The following is a 14,392-nucleotide window of genomic DNA, read 5'->3' as shown; positions in this document are numbered from 1 at the left end:
TCTCCTGGTAGCCCTTTCATCTTTTACTTAACTTAAAATCATTATGAAGAAAGCTGAGCGCCAAAGAATTGATGCTTTTGAACTGTGGTGTTGGAGAAGACTCTTGAGAGTCCCTTGGACTACAAGGAGATCCAACCAGTCCATTCTGAAGGAGATCAGACCTGGGATTTCTTTGGAAGGAATGATGCTAAAGCTGAAACTCCAGTACTTTGGCCACCTCATGTGAAGAGTTGACTCATTGGAAAAGACTCTGATGCTGGGAGGGATTGGGGGCAGGAGGAGAAGGGGATGCCAGAGGATGAGATAGCTGGATGGCATCACTGACTCGATGAACGTGAGCCTGGGTGAACTCCGGGAGTTGGTGATGAACAGGGAGGCCTGGTGATGGACAGGGAGGCCTGGCGTGCTGCGATTCATGGGGTCGCAAAGAGTCGGACACGACTGAGCGACTGAACTGAACTGAACTGAAAGTCATTATTTATTGGTTATGTTGATTTGTCAGTTTAAAGGAAAGAGAAGAATCAATACTTCTGAGGTGGAAGGGACTGCAGGGCCCCTCTCTGTCATGAAACCAGTAAGAAATTGGAGCTGAGAAGGGGGATGGACCCACCTGAGTGGTTGGAGTTCACTCATGGCAGAGCTGGAGGCAGATCCGCCCGTGGCCTTGTTGGCTGATTTCCTGATACTGTACATCACTGCACTAAATGACGATGACAATGTCACCCATCTCTGTCCCCTTCCTGGTGAGTTGTCCTTAAGGATGTGGTTTATTTTGCAGAAGAGGGAAGCTTCTCCTCAAAGGGAGCTCTTACAGAGTGAACTATAGGTACAGAGTTGAAAGTAACCATATTATTGACAAATATTGTGCATCTTGGAACCGAGAGCTTCCTGAATAGTGACTGCACGCATATTTCCCTGTTCTTGGGAATAACTAGGGTGTAGGCTTGCTTGGGGGCAGAATCATAGAACAGACAGGAGAGCTTAAGTGGCTTTCAGCTTGGGAACCTGGACACCCTGCCAAAGGCTGAATTTACAGGGACATGTATTGGAAAGGGCAACTTAGGAGACATCATAGGCCTGGTACTTTGTGATGGTCGATGCTCTTCTGTTTTTCTCCTGGGACAGGTGGTAGATGCGGTTGGCCTCTGGGTAGGTGACTCTACTGAGTGGGAGCTTGTAGATGGCGGGGTTGTTGGTCGTCAGGAGCAGGAAGGTGAGGGCAGAGAAGCAGAAGGGCCAGGTGCAGGGTGGTAGTCCACACTGGGGGGAGGGGAACACAAGAGGAGTCTTGGTTACGTCAGATGCCCGTGCTCGTTTCATCAGCCTTTCTCAACCAGCTACCGTCCTGGGTGGAGAAGGGGAGGCTTTGTGGGCACTGATTGCAATAGTAATTAATTCATGATCAATATAAATCAAATTGTGCTGGGGGGGGGGAGGTGTGTGTCAGTCTGCATTGACAAGCACATATTCTTCAAAATGCAGAACCCTACCAGAACCCTCTTATAACATGCCTCTATGTAGAAGACACATTTCTTCTTGGGTGTCTGGCCAGGCTCTGCCTCCTCACTATAGGACTTGTGGCCATTCCTCACCTTCTCCTCACCTCTCCAAGCCCCTGTTGAAGGAACAGCTTTGGCAGCCATTTTTATTTTGTTGTTGTTCAAAACCTTTTTCTCTTTGTTCCTATCTGCTTGGGCTAGAGATAAACACGTAGCTCAAATACAGCTTCCCTTAGGCAGACAAACTGGGAATAGAATCTCCCTCTTGAGAGTCTGAACTAAGAGACACAGAGACTGTGTTCAAAGGCTCTCGATCAGGAAAAACTCGAGAGCCAGCCAGTGCTGGGTGGATATTTGGGGGCCTGTGTGCAGCAGAAGAAACCCATTCCAGAGAGACAGAGGAACAGAGCAGACGTATGGAGAGAGGCAGAGATGTCACATCTGGGTCCCAGGGAGCTAAGACCAAGAGGAACTGAGCCTCTCCTCAAGGGTGCTCCCATCCCCAACAGCCTCTCTCCTGATGTTCCTCTGGTTTTTATTCCTTAAATTGCCCTGAGCCTTTTAAATACCCCTCCTCATTCTTCATTTGGGATAACCTCAATAGCTTTTTAGCAAAGAGCCTGAAAATCCAACTATGAAGCAAATCAAACCAATGCCCCTTCTCCTCCACACACCCTTTTATCATAAGCAGTACAAACCTCAGGAAATGCCATTGGAGGAATGAGGCCAGGTATGTGCGCATGCTCAAAGATGGCCCTGCTGGGTGGGACTTAAGGAGCAATGAAGCCTTAAGGAACACCCACGACTCATGATTTCCACTCTGTGAATCTTTCCAAAGCCCTGCTAAGGCTGTGTGGGGTGTTTCAAGTCCTACAGTGGGAAGGATGTGGCTGGGAGTTCCACAGACCCAGATCCAAATCTCAGTTCCAGTCACCTTTGTGGGAGCCATTTCCTCTTTCTGAAAACTATTTCCTCAAGAAGAAAATAGGCATAAAGCTATCTACTCAAAGAGTTGGTGCCTCGTGCATACTAAGTGCTCAATAAATGGTCTTCATTTGTGGTCACTGTCGTCCAGCAGAGGGCAGCCCTGTGAAGTTATGGGGCTGCACATGCTGAGGCTGATTAGAAAGCAAAATTGTGCAGCTCTTCAGTGCTCTCTTCTGTGGAGGTGTGAACAGTCTCATAAATGCCATTCAACACTTTTATACCCTGCTCCTCAAGGAGACTGGGAATTCCTTCAGAGTGAATTAATAGCCTGCATTTATTTGTATCCCTGAGAGTGGACAGCCACAGTATCTTAAACATAGTATGCACACAGAAAGTAAACATGATTTTGTTTTGAAAAATGTCTAGATTGAGTGGTGTAACCTGTAACTTCTCTGCACATAGAGGAAGGGGCCATTGACCCCAAGCAATCAGGAGCCAAAGCCTCCTGTTTGCATCATTTCCTGGTCTGAGGAAGGACACATAGCTGTTGGATGGACAATTAGGTGAAAGGATGGGGGCAAGAAGAGATGAAAAAGCCTGGAGCAGACAGGAGCCTCAGACATCAGGCTTCATCCTGTTTCTGGTGATTGGCTAGTTAGCCCCAGCTCTAATGTACCCCAAGGTGGGGGCTCACTACCTGAGAGTTTCATTCATTCCACATTTCTTGAGCACCTACTATGAGCTGAGCACTGTAACAGGCACTAGAGATAAAGATAGGAATACAATCAGGCCCCTGTTCTGAAGGGGCACAAGGGCTGAAGGTGGAAGAGGACTGGTGTGTACCAGACTTGTCACAGTGTCGTTTGTATGCACTTTGTCATATGTCAAATGTCATATGTCATATGTCAAGTGTCATAGCAGATATGCATACAAAATGTGATGGGGCCCAGAGAAGGGACTTAATCCAGCAGGGCACACAGGATGGTATCAGGGAGGTTCAGTTCTATTGCTTAAAAATTTCCTTCCTATGCTATGTCCAAACCACCCAATGTCACTGAGGGTGGAGGAGAGATTTAAACAGGTGTTAGTGAAATTTCCATCTGGTTGCCTGTGATGAGCCTTCAATGCTTATGGAGGGGGAGGCATCAACTGTAGGCTGAGCCCCATGTGCTCTGCAATGGGGCCTGGGCCCCAATGTGTATATGGGGCTGGGGCTGGCCATATGGCTCCCCTGGACTTCACAGGTCTACATTGGTGCTGAGACAAACAAAGGTTCTCAGACTGCCGCGCAAGTGCTCAGCCACCAGCTCTGGCTTCTCTTGGACTTGGCTCCCTGTCATCCCAGAAACCTTGCCTCATGACACCAGACCCAGCAGTTGCTGTGGGATGAACAAAGATGTACACTGGCCCACAAGTTAACTGGGTGTTGATCCAGAAACATAGGGGAAAAATTAAATAATCATGTTTTAAAATTAGTTGTGGAGGAGCTTGACTTACAAGAAACTTACAAAATATGAGTCTGATTTATAAGATCATGCTCTTCACACTGTCCTTCCACCTGCCCCCTGACCACAGGATCTGATGGACTAACGTGGACATTTCTACTTTTGAGGCCTGGCTCCTTCTGTCTAGTAGATGCTGAGGAAACTGTGTTTTGAGACAGTTCAGTTGAGTTCAGTTGCTCAGTTGTGTCTGACTCTTTGCGACCCCATGGACTGCAGCATACCAGGCTTCCCTGTTATTCCAACTCCTGGAGCTTACTCAAACTCATGTCGACAGAGTCGATGATGCTATCCAACCATCTCATCATCTGTCGTACCCTTCTCCTCCCACCTTCAATTTTTCCCAGCATCAGGGTCTTTTCCAATGAGCCAGTTCTTCACATCAGGTGACCAAAGTATTGGAGTTTCAGCTTCAGCCTCAGTCCTTCCAATGAATATTCAGGACTGATTTCCTTTAGAATGGACTGACTGGTTGGATCTCCTTGAAATCCAAGGGACTCTCAAGAGTCTTCTCCAACACCACAGTTCAAAAGCATCAATTCTTTGGTGATCAGCTTTCTTTATAGTCCAACTCTCACACCCATACTTGACTACTGGAAAAACCATAGCTTTGACTAGATGGACCTTTGTCAGCAAAGTAATGTCTCTACTTTTTAATAAGCTGTCTAGGTTGGTCATAGCTTTCATTCCAAGGAGCAAGGATCTTTAATTTCTTGGCTGCAGTCACCATCTGCAGTGATTTTGGAGCCCCAAACAATAAAGTCTGTCACTGTTTCCACTGTTTCCCTATCTATTTGCCATGAAGTGATGGGACCAGATGCCATGATCTTTGTTTTTTGAATGTTGATTTTTAAGCCAACTTTTTCACTCTCCTCATTCACTTTCATCAAGAGGCTCTTTAATTCTTCACTTTCTGCCATAAGGGTGGTGTCGTCTGCATATCTGAGGTTATTGATATTCTCCTGGAAATCTTGATTCCAGCTTGTGCTTCATCCAGCCCAGCATTTCTCATGATGTACTCTGCATGTAAGTTAAATAAGCAGGGTGACAATATACAGCTTTGACGTACTCCTTTCCTGATTTGGAACCAGTCTGTTGTTCCATGTCCAGTTCTAACTGTTACTTCTTGACCTGCATACAGATTTCTCAAGAGGCAGGTCAGGTGGCCTGGTATTCTCATTTCTTTAAGAATTTTGCACAGTTTGTTGTGATCCACACAGTCAAAGGCTTTGGCATAGTCAATAAAGCAGAAATAGATGTTTTTCTGGAACTCTTTTGCTTTATTGATGATCCAAAGGATGTTGGCAAGTTGATATCTTGTTCCTCTGCCTTTTCTAAATTCAGCTTGAACATCTAGAAGTTCATGGTTCACGTATTGTTGAATTCTGGCTTGGAGAATTTTGAGCATTACTCTGCTACTGTGTGAGATGAGTGCAATTGTGTGGTAGTTTGAACATTCTTTGGCATTGCCTTTCTTTGGGATTGGAATGAAAACTGACCTTTTCCAGTCCAGTGGCCACTGCTGAGTTTTCCAAATTTGCTAGAATACTGAGTGCAGCACTTTCACAGCATTATCTTTTAGGATTTGAAATAGCTCAACTGGAATTCCATCATCTCCACTAGCTTTGTTCATAGTGATGCTTCCTAAGACCCACTTGACTTCTCATTCCAGCATGTCTGGCTCTAGGTGAGTGGTCACACCATCGCGGTTATCTGGGTCCTGAAGATCTTTTTTGAACAGTTCTTCTGTGTATTCTTGCCACCTCTTCTTGATATCTTCTGCTTCTGTTAGGTCCATACCATTTCTGTCCTTTATTGTGCCCATCTTTGCATGACATGTTCCCTTGGTATCTAATTTTCTTGAAGACATCTCTAGTCTTTCCCATTCTATTGTTTTCCTTTATTTCTTTGCATTGATCACTGAGGAAGGCTTTCTCATCTCTTCTTGCTATTCTTTGGAACTCTACATTCAAATGGGTATATCTTTCTTTTTCTCCTTTGCCTTTTGCATCTTTCTTTTTCAGCTATTTGTAAGGCCTCATCAGACAACCATTTTGCCTTTTTGCATTTCTTTTTCTTGGTGATGGTCTTGATCACTGCCTCCTGTACAATGTCATGAACTTCCATCCATAGTTCTTCAGGCACTCTATCAGATCTACTCCCTAGAATATATTTGTCACTTCCACTGTATAATTGTAAGGGATTTGATTTAGGTCATACCTGAATGGTCTAGTGGTTTTCCCTATTTTCTTCAATTTCAGTCTGAATTTGGCAATAAAGAGTTCATGATCTGAGCCACAGTCAGCTCCTGGTCTTGTTTTTGCTGACTGTATAGCATTTCTCGAACTTTGGCTGCCAAGAATATAATCAATCTGATTTCAGTATTGACCATCTGGTGATGTCCATGTGTAGAGTCTTCTCTTGTGTTGTTGAAGAGGGTGCTTGCTATGGCCAATGCGTTCTCTTGGCAAAACTCTGTTAGCCTTTGATCTGCTTCATTCTGTACTCCAAGGCCAAATTTGCCTGTTACTCCAGGTATCTCTTGACTTCCTACTTTTACATTCCAGTCCACTATAAAGAAAAGGACATTTTTTGGGTATTAGTTCTCGAAGGTCTTGTAGGTCTTTATAGAACCATCCAACTTCAGCTTCTTCAGCATTACTGGTTATGGTATAGGCTTGGATTACTGTGAAATTGAATGGTTTGCCTTCAAACTATTCAGTTGAATGGAAATGAACAGAGATCATTCTGTTGTTGAGATTTCACCCAAGAACTGCATTTCGGACTCTCTTGTTGACTATGATGGCTACTCCATTTTTTCTAAGGGATTTTTGCCCACAGTAGTAGATATAATGGTTATCTGAGTTAAATTCGCCCATTCCAGTCCATTTTAGTTCACTGATTCCTAAAACGTCTATGTTCACTCTTGCCATCTCCTGTTTGACCACTTCCAATTTGCCTTGATTCATGGACCTAACATTCCAGGTTCTTATGAAATATTGCTCTTTACAGCATTGGACTTTACTTCCATCACCAGTCACATCCACAACTGGGTGTTGTTTTTGCTTTGTCTCCATCTCTTCATTCTTTCTGGACTTATTTCTCCACTGATCTCCAGTAGCATATTGGGCACCTACCAACCTGGGGAGTTCATCTTTCAGTATTCCTATCTTTTTGCCTTTTTATACTGTTCATGGGGTTCTCAAGCCCAGAATACTGAAGTGGTTTGCGTTTCCCTTTTCCAGTGGACCACATTTTGTCAGATCTTTCCACCATGACCCGTCTTTCTTGGGTGGCCTTACATGGCTCATAGTTTCATTGAGTTAGACAAGGCTGTGGTCCACTGTGATTAGATTGGTTAGTTTTCTGTGATTTTGTTTACTATTGTCTGCCCTCTGATGGAGAATGATAAGAGGCTTATGAAGTGAAGTGAAGTCACTCAGTCATGTCCGACTCTTTGCGACCCCATGGACTGTAGCCTACCAGGCTTCTCAGACCATGGGATTTTCCAAGCAAGATTACTGGAGTGGGGTTGCCATTTCCTTCTCCAGGGGATCTTCCTGACCCAGGGATTGAACCCAAGTCTTCTGCATTGTAGGCAGACGCTTTACCCTCTGAGCCACTAAGGAAGCCCAGAAGAGGTTTATAGAAGCCTCTTATGGGACAGACTGACTGTGGGGAAACTGGGTCTTGTTCTAATGGGAGGGGCCATGTTCAGTAAATCTTTAATCCACTTTTCTGTTGATGGGCAGGGCTGTGTTCCCTTCCAGTTGTTTGACCTGAGACCAAACTATGGTGGAGGTAATGAAGACAATGGTGGCCTCCTTCAAAAGGTCCCATGCACGCACTGCTGCACTCAGTGCCCCCAACCCTGCAGCGGGCCACCACCGACCCACACGTCCGCCAGAGACTCCTGGACACTCACGGGCAAGTCTGGGTCAGTTCCTTGTGGTGTCACTGCTCCTTAAGATCATGTATTTAAAGAAATGAAGAGCTTCCCTGATGGCTCAGTGGATAAAGAATCTACCTTTTCAATATTTCACATGTAGTCTTGCAGGGATTGCAGTATCTGGGTGAGGTGCTTAATCATCCTAGCAACCCACAGTGGAGGATGCAAATGATTTGAGACAAGAGAGATGGATTGGGGAGGGGTTCTTGGAAGAGGGGCTTAGGGAGCCGAGAGAACATGGGGGAGGGTGTGAGGCATGTCCTTAGCCCTGTTGACTCACCACAGACAACATGTTAGCCAGGGCGGTACCCAGGTAGGCTGTAAACAGTGCTGCAAGAGAACAAAGAAATCGTCAGGAAACCAGCAGTGCCTCAAGTTTATACATTCTCTCCCCATACATTTTATGCCACAAATGCTATCTCTTGGGTTAAAAAAAAAATTGAGTTACATTTCCATTGCTTGGCAGCTTTGAAAAGTGTTAAATTCCACGCAAATGCCGGCATAACGAAGACAGCAGATGAACTTTGTTAAAAAGGACCAGAATTTAGCTGTTACAGTTCTCCTGGGTCCTACCACCTTGCATTCTAGCAAAGGAACATTTAGCAGCATAAACCATAAATGAGCGTTTTACTATACAGCCAAGGCGTGTGAATCCCAGAACTCCCTGCTGGGATATTTCATCACAAGTTATTAACATAATATGGGTTTCCAGGGAGGAACAGCATTCTGTAGGCTTGAGGAAGACCAAATATGCTTGCTGGGCTTTGCATGTTGAGGGCATCGCCAGGCTAGCCACTGGGGAGACCCAAGAGCTGGTGGGAGGTCAGGGTCTGTGAAAATGGGCCACCGTAATTGGGATTTGCTTCTGTACCCTCAATTTCTCCACTAAAAACATCCCAATGGTTCCTAGGATATTAACAACAGCAAACCTTTATTAGAGAGTCACTGAACAGCCCGACCACACACCTACAAGGACTATTTGAAGGTCCTATGGTCAATGTTCAGGTGTTTAAGGTTAACTGCTGTATCTGATGTAAATCACCCAAATCTCCATATAAAGATTAATTTACACAAGAGTTGCTTCAATCACCAGCCTGGAAAGCAGGAATCACAGACAACAAATGAACAACCTCCATCAAAAACTCTGTCTTCGTGTGGCTGAACATTTGCATTCAGTGAAAATAGTTTTTAAAGTACTAATCACTAAAGGACTATTCAAAATAGTTTAAAATAAAAATCCCTTTATAAAGAAAACAAATCCTCCCATTTATCTTTGGAGGCTCAGCAAAAGTTTTGCAGGGTGGTTTCCCTGTGGGCATAGACGCTGGTGTCATTTGAGGTGGATAGGGAACTCTGCTGGCGGTACCCACCACAGGCAATGGCGAGGAGGTGCGTCTGCCAGGTGATGACGTAGAACATGCCTCCTATGGCGATGCAGGCCAGTGAGCTGTTGAAGCCACACAGTCCGAAGTAGATGGAGTCAAAGGGCGTCGCGAGAGTGAGAGCTGGGGGAGAAGACAGGCTGAGTGCTGTGTGGGGTCGAGTGGGCCCACTAGCCCTGAAGTCCCCCACTGTCCTCAACTCAGACAGTTATCAGTACCCACAAAGTATTTATGAAAAGGACTCCTGGCTATTCAGTGGGAAAAAATCTAAAGGAGACAAATGGTTTTAGAATCACATGCATATCAGTGGTCCAGCTGGTATGGGTATTAGACTCTTGAGTAATGATCTGAAGTTTGATTGAGCAGTGCCAGAAGAAGGAGGGTTAAGGTATCAATCTGAATGTTCTCTCGTGGAGAACAAGCTTCTTATCATGATTAGAGATAAGGCTTACAATATAAACATGCCTGGAACAAGATCCTCCCAAGCTTTTAGTTTATCCAGAGGTGTAAGTGACCAGAGCTTTTCTCAGGGATGGGGTTTGCTCAGTGGAGCAGGAGGGCACAGCACCCAAAATACTAAGACCAGGTGATGTGGAAGGAGGAAGAGTTTACAGGAATAAGCAGGTAGAGCAAGAAGACACGTCGGCATTTTCTTTGGAGCTGGCCCCGGGCACAACATTCTTGCAGTCCATTAATAAGGGACCCATTCATAAGGCCCATTAACTAAGTTAATTAATAATGACACTAACCTGCTAACATCCCAATGGTGGATCCAATCGCAGCATGCAAGCAAATAAGAGGCGATGATATGAACAAAGCTATGAGGAAAATGCCTCCAGTCCAGGGGTTATCGCAGCCGTACACTTGGCCGATTCCAACAGGGATGGCTCTCAAAAGCTTCAGGTCCAACAGGATCACATGCAGTTACGGAGGCAAAAGAGACAACTTGAACAGGAAAATATTTTGTGCCAAACCCTCCATACTAACACTTTGCAACAGTTTTCCAAGATATTTTCAAATAATTTCACTCTACAAGGAATACAAGATTTATTATTTTAATCTTGAGTTCTGAGAACAGTAAAGGGTTAAAAAATGTTGTTTCCTTTATTTAGAAACATGAGTGTAAGGCACTAAACTCCCAGGCTCCTCTGTCCATGGAATTTTCCAGGCAAGCATACTGGAGTGAGCTGCCATTTCTTACACCAGGGGATCTTCCCAAACCTAAGGATCAAACCTGTGTCTCTTGGGTCTCCTTCACTGGCAGGTAGATTCTTTACTGCTGTACTACCTGGGAAGCCCTTCAACCCTAAAACTCTCCTTCAAAGGGCCTGCGAAATAAAGCAAATTTTCCTTTCCTACCAATGCTTGTCTCTTGAGAATTGTCTTTTGAGTGATGAGCAACTGGACTTGGGTTTGGAAAAAAATCAGGGTGTTGATCATTAGAAAATTACTAGATGGCTAATCAGAGTTGGGATTGAAAAACTCTTGTAACTCTTGTTTTTTGTTTTTTGTTTTTTTTAAGCTAAAAACATGCCTAGAAGGCCAAATATTAGATGGGAAGATGGTTCTTTGTGTTTTCAAGAGCAGCATGTCTGGGCCATGGTCATATTGGTGCAGTCGTCTCGATGAGCAGCTAGATTGTATCCACAGAGGAGCCCCTGGGCAGGTGGTGCCCTGGCTTGTGCAGGTTTTAGTGGTAAAGCCATCACGTGGTGGCTGATGGGGGAGTGCCCTGACGTGTCAAGCCTCTGTGTGTCTCAGGTAGTGAGCGTCTATAAATGAGAAAGGAAGTCCAGAGTCCAGTGCCTTGTGGGCACTTGCACACGTGCCCTGAAGTTTGGGAAAAGATTCTGGGCACATAGCCTTCCCCAGTGGCTGAGATTGGGTCTGTGTTTCGAAGGTTGGGACTTGAGCTAGGAAAACGCGGGAGGGGCTCTGGGCCTGCTGGGGGGCACTGGGTTCATCCTGCCTTTGTTTATAGTTCATAGTGAAGCAGGTCTTCCCACGTCCTCTGAAGCCTCCTCCTGGGGTGCTGAGGAGGGAGGTCTTGTGGCTGTAGGGCCCTCACCCCACATCCAGACAGGATTGCTGTGGTCTAGTGGGCAACCCTCTGGGTTCAGTCCCCCCTTAACCTAGGACATAGAACAAGACAGGACTCAGACATTGCTATGTGGGGGACAGTGGGACAGGCAGAGTTCTGGACAGAGGCAGTAGCTGGGCTGTCTGGTCCCCAGCCAGCTGCAGCCTCCAGCAGGCTCTCCCATCACCAAAGAGCAGGGGAGCTTGCAGAGCCTCAAAATCCTTGGGAGGCCTAGACCCTCTCTCTAACATCTACCGCTGTTTCACCAAACTCAAGGCTCTAATTATGATGGTCAAAATGACAAGACATTCTCATCATCATCATCCTAATACATTCAAAATTAGCCAGAAGAGTATTTCTCAAAGAATAATTACCAAACATTGAATTTGTCTTTCTTGGAACTTTGGGGGTTCCAAAGTATTTGTACAGTATTTTCCATTTAATATTTTTTTTTCTTACAAAATTCCTAGTTATTTTTTCTATGGAAACTGTGGTTTGAAGAATGCAAAGTATCTCAAACTTGCCCTTTCTACCATCATCCCCCCTTAGCCATGCCAGTTAGAGCTGTTTTGACTTGGAAAGATACTGATTGGGTGAATATTGTGAAAGGGAAGCGTGAGGGTCTGAACTGCCAACATGGCCTGTTTCTCACCTTTGGCTCACGAAGGTACACACACACACACACACACACACACACATACATGAACATCAACAAGCATGGGGCTAAAGTCAACTTGTCTCTTCCTAGATAATACATCTTGGGCAAATGCAGGGCTCTCTCTTCCATGCCATCCTGCTGTCTCCATGAACTGTCAGAGAAACTTGGCACCATTATTTCTGACACAAAGTCCCTTCAACAAGCCCAGGTGGCTTTGTGGTTAGATGATAGACTGCTAATAACAAATTTCAGAGCGAGTGCTAGTCCGCAGAGTCATTTAGTGTAACAGAGTAGAGGACCTCAGAGAAAACATGCCCAGTTTAAGAAAGAAGGCTGATGGGCACGTTTCTCCAGGCTGACTTAAAGCTTTTAGCGTAGGTTTTTTTTTAATCTATCTTGGCAGACTTCCAGAGGCCAGCATTATATACAGAATGTGTACCAAAAGCTTAAAAAACTCTGTTAGATGTTTCTTAGTGGAGGAACATCCATGCTTTAAAATACCCCAGAGAGCGAGGGGAACCCGCTCCCCAGCCTGGAGCAGAGACTTCTCCAGCCAACATGACGTAGCTTGGATTGAACTGGAGTAAGGGATCAGGAAGGCTCAAAAACAAAACAACAAAAAAAGATAAAAGAACCCAAATCTAGAAATCAGGAGGCTTCTTTTGACTTTACCCCTCACTCATGAGCTGCATGACCTCAGGCAGTCTCTTAACCTGGCCTTGGTCTTTCTCTCTGGCTACGACAGGACAGGGTGGGGCCAGAAATGGCCCTTTTAGCTCTTAAAAAGAGAAAAGAAAAAGCTGCTGGCTAATGTGATGTTGTAGGTAGAGTGCCTTGCACTGAATAATTGGTAATAGGTATTACTATAACTGGATGTTTCTGACATGCAAAATAACAAAATGCCACTTTAACACTGAGTGTTGGCAGGCGTGCTGCCCTTCCACCTTCCACCTACCAAGGGCACTTGGATCTCTGACCAGGTGATGTTGGGCACGGAGGAGACCGGCTGCAACAGCGTCGTGGGGAAGAAGAGGTTGTAGTGGCCCGTGGCTGCCAGGTACAGGGTCACGGCGATGTTGAAGGGCAGTGTGAAGACCGGGAGGTCCCACTTGCTGAAGATGGTGCCCAGGGCACTGGAGAGGATGGGGCTGATGGCAGAAGCACAGGAGATGCTGTTCATGATGCCCTCTGGCCCTGGCGCTAGACTGAGTGGGACAAGGGGGCTCCCTGAGCCTTCTTGGGGGAAAAACATCTGGTTGGCTCCCTCTCCCAGCCTGACTGGCTCTGGGCAGCCCCCTTCCTGGGCCTCCTTCCTCGGCCCCACACCGCAACAGGGCGGGTGCCCAGACTCAGCTTCAGAAGCAGGTCTTTTGGGGAAAGTCCTAAGGCAAGGGAGTCACAGAACTTCCTTGAAGGGCCTTAGGGCTCCCTCTGCAAGCATGAGCAGAGAGGACAGACCAGAGAAGAGGAAACCCATTCATTCATTCAACAAATGTTTGCGGAGGAGCTGAGGGCGATATTGGCAGGAGTGCCCTTTGGTTTCTGCAGGGGAGGGAGGAGCTGGACTCTGGCCCTCTGAGGGCTCTGGGCAGTGCCTGGGCCTGCAGCCCACCCTGGGAGGTTGTCCTGGTCGGGGCATGGGGTCTGAGGACAGGGCAGCGCTGGGGAGGAGGGATGGGAAGTTTTCCGGAGAGTGACAGGACCCCCTGGCTCTAAACCCTCTGTGGACCTCAGTTCCCTTCCCTGTTTGGTGGGGTAGGGCCAGGGGCTCTTTTAGATCTCAAAAAAGAAGAGTAAAGGAATGTAGGTAATGAAATACTGTGTGTAGAACACCTAGCACTGTGGCGCTATCACTGTACAATGTCAATAATTACTTTCAGACGATATTTCTGATGTGACGATATTTCTAAGGAAATGCTGCTTTGAACTCCTGTTGAGACGCTCACAGAGTTAGGTAAAAAGGTGGGAAGCCCTTTATCTGCACCCACAGCCTCAGAAGCAAACTTACCAAGACATGGACATCACGATGACTGGGAGTAGAAGCCACCAGAAATAGTCGCCTTTGTCTGAGAACACGGCCATCAGCAGCCCCACCAGCACCCCGTTATAGCCGTGAAGTCCAGCTGCGATGGCGGACCTGGTGGGGGAGGGCTACTGAAGGGGGGGTCCCCTGCGGCCTAAAGCAGGGCACAGCCCCCCTGATTGTCCTTCTGAGCCAGGCTTTTCTCAGCTGGAGCCTCACCACACACACTTTCTGATCATCAACCCTTCACCGTCCCCTGGGGAACGTGCAGTTTTGTAACCAGGGGATGCTTGTTTTAGTTATGAGTGACCTTGTTTGAGGCGTTTCTGAGCCGTGAGCCAAGCAGTGAGGATGGGAAGCTGGGGAAGGGTC

The 14,392-nt window shown here is 46.3% G+C and overlaps 1 protein-coding gene across 2 annotated transcripts in view; it reads right to left on the bottom strand.

Moving 5' to 3' along the window:
• Positions 1 to 940: 940 nt before the first annotated feature.
• SLC14A2 (solute carrier family 14 member 2) overlaps positions 941 to 14,392 on the bottom strand; it is a 70,235-nt gene continuing 56,783 nt past the window's right edge. For both annotated transcript variants that reach the window (XM_055559029.1, XM_055559030.1), the window contains 6 exons: positions 14,006 to 14,134; positions 12,953 to 13,145; positions 10,009 to 10,156; positions 9,248 to 9,382; positions 8,158 to 8,207; positions 941 to 1,260 (listed from right to left, as the gene is read on the bottom strand). In XM_055559029.1, coding sequence (XP_055415004.1) covers positions 1,060 to 1,260; positions 8,158 to 8,207; positions 9,248 to 9,382; positions 10,009 to 10,156; positions 12,953 to 13,145; positions 14,006 to 14,134 — 856 coding nt within the window. In that variant the 3' untranslated portion in view covers positions 941 to 1,059. The remainder of the gene's footprint in view (positions 1,261 to 8,157; positions 8,208 to 9,247; positions 9,383 to 10,008; positions 10,157 to 12,952; positions 13,146 to 14,005; positions 14,135 to 14,392) is intronic.

This window comes from Bubalus kerabau, chromosome 21, assembly GCF_029407905.1.
Source record: "Bubalus kerabau isolate K-KA32 ecotype Philippines breed swamp buffalo chromosome 21, PCC_UOA_SB_1v2, whole genome shotgun sequence".
NCBI classification, from domain to species: Eukaryota; Metazoa; Chordata; class Mammalia; order Artiodactyla; family Bovidae; genus Bubalus; species Bubalus kerabau.
This window is presented reverse-complemented; position numbering and strand designations above follow the sequence as displayed.